This window comes from Mesitornis unicolor, unplaced genomic scaffold (assembly GCF_000695765.1).
Source record: "Mesitornis unicolor isolate BGI_N332 unplaced genomic scaffold, ASM69576v1 scaffold11913, whole genome shotgun sequence".
NCBI classification, from domain to species: Eukaryota; Metazoa; Chordata; class Aves; order Mesitornithiformes; family Mesitornithidae; genus Mesitornis; species Mesitornis unicolor.
In genome coordinates, this window is record NW_010175353.1 from 1 (window position 1) to 10,815 (window position 10,815).

The 10,815-nt window shown below is 44.9% G+C and overlaps 1 protein-coding gene across 1 annotated transcript in view; it reads right to left on the minus strand.

Annotated features, from left to right (window-relative positions):
* Positions 1-183: 183 nt before the first annotated feature.
* Positions 184-10,815, minus strand: part of WDTC1 (WD and tetratricopeptide repeats 1) — a gene marked incomplete at its 3' end in the record, with an annotated part of 11,312 nt that continues 680 nt past the window's right edge. The window contains exons 2-11 of the mRNA XM_010181357.1: positions 9,118-9,201; positions 8,138-8,184; positions 6,822-6,933; positions 5,941-6,128; positions 5,105-5,287; positions 4,714-4,808; positions 3,550-3,665; positions 2,396-2,471; positions 375-471; positions 184-232 (exon numbers count right to left, since the gene is read on the minus strand). Coding sequence (XP_010179659.1) covers positions 184-232; positions 375-471; positions 2,396-2,471; positions 3,550-3,665; positions 4,714-4,808; positions 5,105-5,287; positions 5,941-6,128; positions 6,822-6,933; positions 8,138-8,184; positions 9,118-9,201 — 1,047 coding nt within the window. The remainder of the gene's footprint in view (positions 233-374; positions 472-2,395; positions 2,472-3,549; positions 3,666-4,713; positions 4,809-5,104; positions 5,288-5,940; positions 6,129-6,821; positions 6,934-8,137; positions 8,185-9,117; positions 9,202-10,815) is intronic.

Consider the following 10,815-nt stretch of genomic DNA (forward strand, 5'->3'; position numbering starts at 1 on the left):
CCTGACTGCCTCTCCTGTTTACCAAGATACAGCTCCTGCAGGCCAGGAAGTTACAACCACTCAGGACAACTAGGAACACCTTGCTTCTAGGCCTGAAAAGTAATTTCTTAGTTTTGTCTGCAGTAATTCATCATGAGAGGGGAAAAATCCTCATGGACAACATTTCTCCCTGGACACACTTACTTGATCTGACTCCTCTTCATAGCCTGTGCACCAGGAGCAAATACAGCTCCTAGGGCAGAGACCACTCAACCATTAAGTCAACTCACCAAGTGGATTTGTGCTTTACATCGTGTTTAGCAGCACTTAACCCTGGCAAGAAGAGTACATGAACAAGCCATAGGGCTTTGACATAGCTAAATCTGTCCTCTTACCTCACATGTGCTCTTCCTTCCGACAAGCGGAAGCCATTGCTGTGGAGATGGATGCCATTCGACACTCCATTGGTAGAGGTTTTTCCATTCTGCACTTCTGAAGGTTAGAAAAAGAAATATATATGCTAATTATCACTGTAGATTATATAAACTAACACCTGAAGCTTCAGGGTTTTGTTTTATAGCAGAGCAAAGCCAACACCACAGCTCCATTCAGAGCAGAAATACAACTTCCACGATTCCACACACCCCCCCTTCTCCAGCCACCTGGGTATGATTTGCCTTCTTACATTTACTACAAGATCTCTGCAGTATCCTTTGCAATACAACTCTAGAACAGAAAACCAGATACACATAGAACTAAATATGTACACACAAAGAGAGGGCAGCTCGAATGGAGCTGCCTTCAGACTGAGCCTACGCCATAATCAGAGTACCTGACTGATCACCAGACGCCTGACATTTAAAACTGCAGAATCACAGAATCCCAGGTTGGAAGAGACCACAAGACTCATTCAGTCCAACCTTTTGAAGTAAAAGTATAGTTTAAATGAGATGAGTCAGCCCCTGTCAAGCTGACTCTTAAAACTGGCCAATGTAGGGGAATTCACCACTTCCCCAGGAGATTGTTCAATGTCTGATTGATCTCATGGGAAAAAAATTTCTTCTGGAGTTCAGTCAGAATCTCTCCAGAAGCAACTTGTGTCCATCACCCCTCATCTTTTCCATGTGACTCCAGAGTCACTCAGATAAAGAATCTTAGTGCTAAGTTGTTGATCATTTAGTAGAACAACGAGGATGAGGGGAATCACTGGAGGAATCCAGTAAAGGAATCCCAGATGCTTTTTTCCTTTCTTTCTCTTCTTACCCTGCTCAAGGAGCAGTGACGAGCTGAAGTAACCCTCTGAAGGCCACGCAGTCACCTCATCTGCCATTTCTACAGAAAATATTCAGCTTCAAGCTTTACAAACTGCATTTATGTTGCTGCTGGGAGTGCTCTTGTGGCTGTTTCACAGGTTGGGAAACTGAGGAGAAACTGTTCAACCAGTCTACCGAACTGCTCAGAGACTTCAGGGTGCAGAAACATGCATGCACACGAAGTTCAGCCTTTCCACAGCCTTTGCCTGAACTTTCCGTGCCCAACAGGGTGGAGCGTTTGCTGCAGCCGCATCGCTGTGAGCCTGTTCAAACGCTGTCCTGCCATTTAAAGCGTGACCTCACCAGATACCACAGCACAGATCACCCACATGCATTCAAGACACAAGAGAAAGGCAGGCAGGGCCCACATTTGCTACCAGGATGTGAGTGTTAGATTAAGGCCTAAGGCACGCACTGAGTACACAGATCAAACTTGGCCAGAGCGCTTGGAGAACAGGAAAGGGGCTGAGCAGGGAACACTCCCTGGTAAGAGTCAGCCTCTGCCCAGGGAATAACGCTGCAGCCATTCACTGTGTACTGCCCGCGATATCTGTCTACAAACAGGCCCTGTAAGAAGCAGAGCCAGGAATAAAAAGGCTTTTGGATCCACTTACTTATCAAATAAATGACTTTTTGATTCAACTATCTCACCATCAGGAGGGATATTAGTGCTAGGCCAGATTCTTAGACTAGGAGATTGTTCTGTCTTCTTCCTCATGGGTGTACCAGTAAGTTTAAAAAAAATAAAAACAATACAGCATTTCCATGCCTGTCCATAAAGCGTTCCCCCGTAGCCAAAGGCAGGATACCAGGACCTCAACCACTCCACAAAGTGTACTTTATCCTTTGGGCACAGCATTCTCCTTAGTTCACACACACACACACACACCCCTCTCAACAGCTCACTTCTCCCCCCAAAACACACATTTTGTCACTCTGTAGAAGGGTTTTAGAACTCAGGGTATGATCTGCACTGCAGAAACAGCCCAGCAAAAGCCATGTCCTACTACACTTTCCTAGTTCCTGCTTGGGCTGGGCTGCACCCTGAAAAAGAGTTGTGTAGTATGTGATTTCATTCACTTTTATAGTAGTATCATACTTACCCCCTGAAGTATGGCACTTCTTTGGGAGGAGAAAAGTGTATGGTCGCTGTTTGTATGTTAGATCAAACAAATAGACCTAAGGAATAAAGAGAATGAGACAAAAACAGTCAGTGAAACGTAGACAGGAATAAAACAGGGCTAGGTAGAGATATGGTTCCGTGATTGTGCTTTGTTATTTCCAATTTTCTAACTGGGGTTATTGTTTATAGACAGATACACACAGGATGGCAGCAGTACCAGTGGCAAGTTCCATTCCAGCACTGCGTTCAGAAAGAAAAATGCTGAGAAACAGGAGCCTTGTCTTACTCAAGAGGTAAGAAAGCCCTTTCCACACCTACAGACCTGACCACAAACCAACCTGCTCAAAAAGCTTCAATTCCAATAAAATATTTTAACTAATTAACACAGTGATAATGAAGAAAACAAACATTTATTAATAGAAAAGAGACAAAATTCTCTAAGATGAAACCAACATTTCCTAAGAAACTTAGAAAGCAGCCCTGCAAAGCCCTAAATTAAAACTGTACTGGTACAGGAACTGACAGCCCAGATCAGACCTACAATTCGTCTAACTCAGCACCTTCTCTTAAAGGGAATGAGTGCACGTGTGAGTAAGAGATCTGTAGAGGACAACCACAGAGTAACCTGCCCACAAGCGAAGTTCCTGCTTAATCCATGCTGATTAATGCTGTCAGGAGGATTTTCTCATTTCACTGATAGGCTTTACAAAAGATCCATGAATATCACCCAGCACTTAAAATTAAAGCAATCAATATTCCAGGTGAAGGCCTTGGCTTCTGTAAGTTCTTTATTCACTAGATTCGATTACAGAAGCAGTTTGATGTTTCAAGAATGAGTTTTGAAATCTTTTCTAGGTCAGCAAAGGTCAGTTCCAGAACTCTGGGTTTTTTTAACTCTTCCAGAGAGCGAAATGTGAACTGGAAAACCAGAACAGAATGTGGTTCAAGTTGGATCAGTGGTAGCATAACAAATAAATCCCTAAATAATAGACTAAATAGCCTGAATGAATCAGAAAGCAGTTTAAAATCAATCATGTTACCCATAGAGAAGTGGCCATACCTGTTTTCAAGAACACACAACAATGTACGGTGACCCCACCACAACCAAATGTCAAACTTTAGCTGTCTTCTTACCTGCTCCCCTCCCATGTTGACCAAGAGCTCAGTGCCATCAGGACTGAAGGTGACGTACGTGGCCACCAGTACTCTCAGCCTGTTGTTGTAGTCAGGAAGCTTGACTGGAAGGTGCCCTGCAGAGAGAAGAGGTCCTTATGTATTAGCATAACCAGGAACCATTGTCTTTGTCCTACCCCGGCTGCTCCCTTTTACAAGGGGTTGTTAGGAGAGCAATGTCACGAAGCACATGCACCTAAGTGATTTTCCCTTTCCTACTGCTGTTTACTGAATCATTCCATCAGCCACCAGACACACAGATGTGCCCAGCTGCCTTTTCACAAGTTCTAGGTATCAATTCTGCAAGGCCATCTCCATATGAAGAGAAGACTGGATTATAACTAGCTCGCTAACAATGAAGTCTGCAGAACCCAGCAAATCTCAGTCTCATGGAGTTGGCTTCTGATTTGTGGCCATCTGCAAACAAATACCTCCATCTTCCACCCTCTGATCAGGTTTCCTTAATAAAACCCTTACCACAATCAAACCAAGGCTCCTAAATATTCAGCTCACACACAGGTTCTTTTGCTTCAGACAGCAGATGTGTTGCATGACCAATTCAGGGGACCTAAGAAATCCTCCAGCGGGACTCATCAGAAGCAAGACTGTCAAAACTGGTCTGCTGAACATCCTGGTCTGAGGTATTTTACAAAACCTCAAACATTTTGGGGAAAAAATGAAGATAGTAAATAGTGAGCACTGGAGAAGAACGTCATCCAGATTGCCCAGATACTGCATCGCTGATTCTTCCTCTGCAGGATGAAGACAAGCCCCTTCTGTGCCAAAAAGATTTTGAAACAGTGGCCCTGCTGGGAGCAGCACCAGGATAAAGCCTGTAGCACTCAGGTTATCCAATCTTTGACTTTCCAATAAAAGACATTTAGGCTAGACAAGAAGAAGTAAGGCCAGCTCACCAACACACACCACTGCGAAAACGGGAAGTGGGCAGGTAACTTAAGCAAGAATTCACAGCACAGAAGGGAAATAATCTGCATTTCCAAGGAACATCCCTGCGTTAGAGAAGAGCTCTTCCAAGCAGTGGTTTCTTGTGTGATGGGTAGAACTCCACTTCTTCAGGGATTAACTTAAAAGTCCCATCAGTCACCCCAGCACAGGTCCCAATACCTGCCACGTAGTACTGTGCTGCACCGTCCGGGAGGGGTTTCTGTCGGTCGCAGAACGTGTGTACCCCAGCTGAAGGACTCTGCTTCATGCTTTTTCTAGCCAGAAAGAAGAACAATCTTATAATCACAGCATTCAACTGCTGGAAGCCTGATCTACACTGACACTTCTTGTTCACACACAAGGGCAAGGCCTCATGTCTGTACAGCTGTGCAGTCACAAGCCTGCCTCACACCACCCCAATGTACTCGCCCAGATCGGAAAGACTGTGGGTGATAGAAAAGACTGAGTAAAACTGCATGGTGAGAGAGGCGAGTGCCAGATCACTGCAACTCCCCCTTCCCACCAGAGGCTCACAGATTTCTGTAATGCTCAGAAAAGCCAGCTGCATTACCTGTGGTTGTGGATCATGCGTATGTCGTAGAGCCGCACAAAGGGTCCGCTTGCCCCTACTGCTAAGTAGTTGTTATCCTGGGGGTTGACAGTCAGGCATTTGGCCTCCACCAGCTGCCCACAGTACTCGGTCAGGTCTATGAGGACTTCTGAGCGTTTGCTGTTCTCTCGCAGATCGTACTGCCTGCAAAGGGAAGGGAGAGTCAGGCAGTCCCTGTCACCAGACAACAGAAGCAGCAACAAGAGAGAGGCTGGTGCCTCTTTCCATGGTGACCAAACTGAAGACCACTCAGTGACCTACACTTAATTATCTGGCTTGTGCATGAAGAGATGACACTAATGACATTAACAGTCATTTGTGCCACAGGTTACCAAAAGCATCAGTTTAATGTACACTAGGCCTCAGTATCAGGCCAGCCATTAAAAGCAGCTCTATGATGTGCACAGATCTATTCAAGTTCCAAATTAAACTCATTAAAAGACATGACCTCACAAACAGTATCTCATGTGAAAAGTGGAACTGACTCTCGTAGTAACATTACTCATTCAAGAGTCTCGATGACTCTGGAGGGAAATATCGCTCACTGTTGTAACTCCCTTCCATTTGACACAGCTTCCATTTGGCTTCCTTTTGCAGTGGGGTAAAACAGAAGATCTGAGGAGAGTATTTATCAGAGGAGTCTACATCTCAAGACAAATCCTTCCAGTTTCAGGAAAGGGAGAGATTAGCCTAAGCTCTTTAGTACAGAGACAGTCTCCTTCAGATCTGTGCACAGTACACACTGCAATGGATCCTAATCCAATTAATTTTGGGGCAAAATTACTAGAGTTCAGTACCTGATTAGCCCATCTTCTGCTGCACTCCAGAAGGTGTTAGGCCACATGGGAGCCGTGGCAATCCTCTTAACTCTGTTGGTGTGATCTCCAAACATGTGGATGGTCTCCTTAACAGTCAAGTCATGGACATGCACCTTGGAATCTGCAGCTCCTGTGATGAGGATCCGATCCCCTGAATGCGGCAAGAACTGTGGGGCACAGATCTGACATCAAACCTGGGAAGTGCTGAGGTGTTCACACAGACATGGCTGCTGTCCTGGCAGCTCACAGAGCAGCTTGCTTTAGGAACACAGGCTGACCCGTGTTCACAGAATCACAGAATGGCTCGGTTGGAAAAGCCCTCTGAGATCATCACGTCCAACCGTTCCTGTCTACCCCCTAAACCATATCCCTAAGTACCTCGTCTACCCGCTCTTTAAACACATCCAGGGATGGTGACTCCACCACCTCCCTGGGCAGCCTGTTCCAGCTTCTGACGACCCTCTCAGTAAAGAACTTCCTCCTTATCTCTAACCTGAACCTCCCTTGGCACAGCTTGGTGCCGTTTCCCCTTGTTCTATCCCCCATCACCAGGGAGAAAAGACCAGCACCCCCAAAGTGTTATTACCTACATTACACATACACCAATGTGCACACTCAAGAGTCACCAGTTACAGCAGCACACAAAATGGGCTCTTCATCACACACCCCAACAACCATTTCCTTTGATTAAGCCTGGGAATGGGTATTAGATTTAATGCATTTTTTTTTTCCAACATTAGAAAAATTAAATTATTTGGGGAGGGAAATTGGTTGCAGGAAAACGTTTCCCAGCAAGGATCTATTCTCTTGCTGCCTAGGCTGCTGATTTTGTTAGCCATTCGTTCCTTCTAACCATATACCTTGACAGAAAAGATGTTTGCAGTGTGTCCTGTGTGCATAGAGAGGAGTTTCTTGTGGTGCAGAGGATCCCAGACAATGGTATGTTGGTCATCAGAGCCAGAGGCCAACAAGCTAAAAGAAAAAAAAGAAGAGAAATATGCATCATGTTCTCTTCTGTTCTAAGCTGTGACCAATTTCTTAGAGTGGTTTGACCACAGCCAGCCATTAAGTTAATTCAGCTCTAAGCAGCCCACTTCCTCTCTCTTTTCTCAGCATCGTGTTCTTGTTGCTCCCCATGCGCCAATCCATTCAGCCAGTTCAGAGAGCTAAACCAGGCGAATATCAACGCCGTAGAAAATAAAGTGGTTTTCGTTGGTTTAGCTCTTTGAACCAGCTCACCACACATTCAGATGGCAGAGGGGAAAACAATAGGAGCTTTTGGTCAACAGCAAAATGCATGGCCCCCATTTTCCTTATTAGCCTGGCTACATTAACTGCTCCACATCATCCCCAAGCCAAGACATTAATTCCTGGACTTTGGATGTGCCCAAGCAGTCCCAAGCCTGGCCTCACTCAGTGATTCATAGACTGCTTTTCAAGCGTAGGGTGTGGTAGCAGTATTGCAGGGCGCTGTTTGCCTTCTACATCTATCTTCACTGGAAGCAGAAGAATTTGACATCTGCAACCATCAGCTGTTGTAAACTTATTTCCTTGTAGCCAGGTCTCTTTCAAGTACATGAAATTCTCACTGGTAAATAATTCTGAGGAGTATCAGACAGCAGACTTTGGATCTTGTAAGAGGCGTGTCAAGAAATATAAACTCTTCCTTCCATCCAGTCATTTCTCATGCAGATATTCTTTATTCCACTTGGTTAACAAAAACGCTTTAATGTTTACCCCTCTGCAGTTTTAGAGGGAAACTAAACCCTCTGCCTCCCTCCCTTATATATTTGTCCCCCAGCAGAAGCTTTTAACAGCATGGCAAAGGGGGTGGGGAAATGTGACTACCAGCTGGGCAAATCCTAAAGATCCATTATAATCCATAATACCACTTAAGAGAAGAGAAGGAGCCTTCAATCCCCACTTCTTAGCCTGACCATTTCCCTTCTGAACTCACTAAAGGGGCATTTCTAATAATATCCAGATATATTTAACAAAATAAAGCTTCTTTTGAAGCATGAGCTAAACCACAGTTTACAACTTTGAGCCTCAGCTCCACTTTACCAGGAATGGGAAGACACTAGGAATGGGATGCAGCTGCTTACAATACATCCTACTCTGGGGAGTATTTGGGGTTATCAGTTTGTTGATCCCTCAAATTAAGCCACACACTTACTCTCCTTTTTCATTCCATTCCAGACAGTTGACACACCCGGAGTGACCCTGAGGTAAAAAACATAAATGGGAAGATGAGATTACACAAACTTGAGACTTATCAACCAGAGCTGTTCTAAGACAAGGACACAGTGAGCTCCCCACACATAACGACTTGTTCCAATACAAGCAGGTTTTTTTTTATTCCAACCCTGCAAAAAACCACCCACGTGGCAGATAAGCACCTCCAGAAAAGACAGACGTGCCATAGCATTTGGGTTAGAAAAGGCAAAATGAAACAAATAAAAAAAATAACGTAGTGTTGAATAAAATGGCAGGTTAGGCTCAGAGGCTACAGATGAAATCCTGCTGTACACATGGAAAGGTGACTTTGCTTCAAAAGCCTTTGGCTAGGCTGACAAATTACATGTACAGGTTCTCTGAGAATGCAGGGAAAATGCACTTTTGATAACTCTGTTAGAAGCACCTTGCTGCTGGCTGACTGTATCATACATCTTCACCCAAATTAACAACTGTACCACAAAAAACTAAGAGAGCACTGACTAGCATTGGATATGGGAGATACTTTTGAAAAGGGGGAAAACAGAATCCTTTCCTCCCCCAAATCAAGACAATCTTAAGATCTTTTCAAGCTGTGTCAGACTGCAGTACAACAACCTGTTTTTTCAGGCAACACATTACACTCTTCAGCATCAGAGCTGAATATCTGGAACAGTTGACAGTTGCCTTCTTCAGGCACCACTGCTGGGATTAGCTGATACCCACCCGTGAAAGGCTCTCTCGGAGGTGCGTTAGGTAATACAGAAAGCTCACACAAGATCTCACCGAGCTATTCCTGGCTCTAATGCAGTTTAGGGGACTAAGTAATCAGTATCTATCCCATACAAGAGAGAGAATGCCATACACTCCTGCATGCTGTCCTTTCTGCAGCGAGTTGTACAACCACCAGCTCAGTTTGCTCTTTAACCACTGCCCACTTACCTGCAATTCTGCTTCTAGGCCCAGGCGTCGAATGAACGGATCGGTGACATGGTAGTGTCGCTCAAAGCCCAGCGCACCCCTCTCCTGCATGAGGCAAACAAGCGCCACATTGACTACAGCAAACAAAACAGCCCTTTTTTCCTTTAAGAGAAGATTCAAGAACTGTAAAAATCAAGCAAGGACCTTGCCAGGTATTGGGGTGTCCATAGCATCAGGTACCTGATCTATAGTAGGGAAACATCATGCACATCATTTCCAAGTAGGCACTTTGTAATCCTTGCCCCTGAATTGGTTTAAAATGACATTGATCTAATTGCCAGGCTCCAGCTGGGCAACCGAGACAAGGTTTGAGAGGCCCACACCAGGACAGGATAAATGGAAGATACAAAAGGGCTTGGGAATGCCTGTCACTACCCCTGGGCAAGGATTTCAGAAGCAACTCACTCCTGAGGACTGCAGGACCAGTCCACAGCTGCTCAGGAGAAGTCCACTATTACACAGTATTTGTCCTGAAGCACCATCACCAGGGGGCAAAGTACTGGGGTAAGTAACTGGACAGCATCCTTTAGAGATGGCTTCTTTCATCAGCAACGGAGCAGGAGATGTAGCTGCAGTACCACAGCACAGCCTGTTCTACAGGGAAGAGCACAGCTGCCACAGAACTGCGTCAGTACAAATGAAGGTGAAGAAAAGCAGGACAGTTGTTTCCCCTGTGATCTCGCAGGGTTCACAGATGCATTAGCAGATGGCTTCGATGAAAGAAGGCCAACCGCAGAGGCAGGCATAAAGCAAGGGGAATGCAAGTCATAATTTGGATGGAATAGCTAATGTCCGGGGAGGTTCCTAGGACCTTGGTCCTGTCCCATGTCATGCTATAGTAAGGTAAAGGCAAGTTAAGCCTTCGTTATCACCAGCTATGGATAAGAACATTAATGTCAAAAATTACACCTGTGGTACTAGGAACATGTCAGTAGTCACAGAGCAGACACAAAGAACCAGCGCGCTACACGACAGCTCTGCAGACCAACGTTAAGTAATGAACACGACACAACAAAAGCTACTTGAAAACAAAATAGAGACAGATATAAAGGGACTGGAGGAAAAACAAAACAAACCAGGCTTTTTGCAGTTAACTTCCATTACAAACTTCACACCCCTTGACATATTTTTATGGGTTGCATTCCCAAAACACTGCTAGGCCCAGTGCAAGGTGCTGCGGTTATAATTGCCTTGCTGTTGCAACCTCAGTGGCTTTGTGAGGTAGGATATTGCAGCAGGAGATTGCTTCTCCTACAGGGAACTGTCAGACTTAGCAATCTTCCCAAGGTCACACATGAAAGTCTGACAGAGCAGACAGCGTGAAAAAGTCCCAGGCTAACGCTCTAACCACAAATCCATCCCTTCCTTGTTAGGGCAGCAGAGTAAATCTTTGCACATGGATTAAATTAAAAGCTTGTAATACAAAGTTTGGTCCCAAACTGCAAAGCAAAGTGAGCATTCAAGCTCCTTGTTCCTTATTCTGGCCACTAACAGACCACTTTTGTGAATGCTGATTACCAGCAAAGCTGCAAATGATTTAAGGCCTCTGAGTCCAAGCAATAATTGCCTATTGTGTCTGCTGTAGCTAGTCCTTTCACGTTAAGAGATATTTCACAAATGCAGCCATCAGATGACTGATCCGACCACCACAGAAGTTTT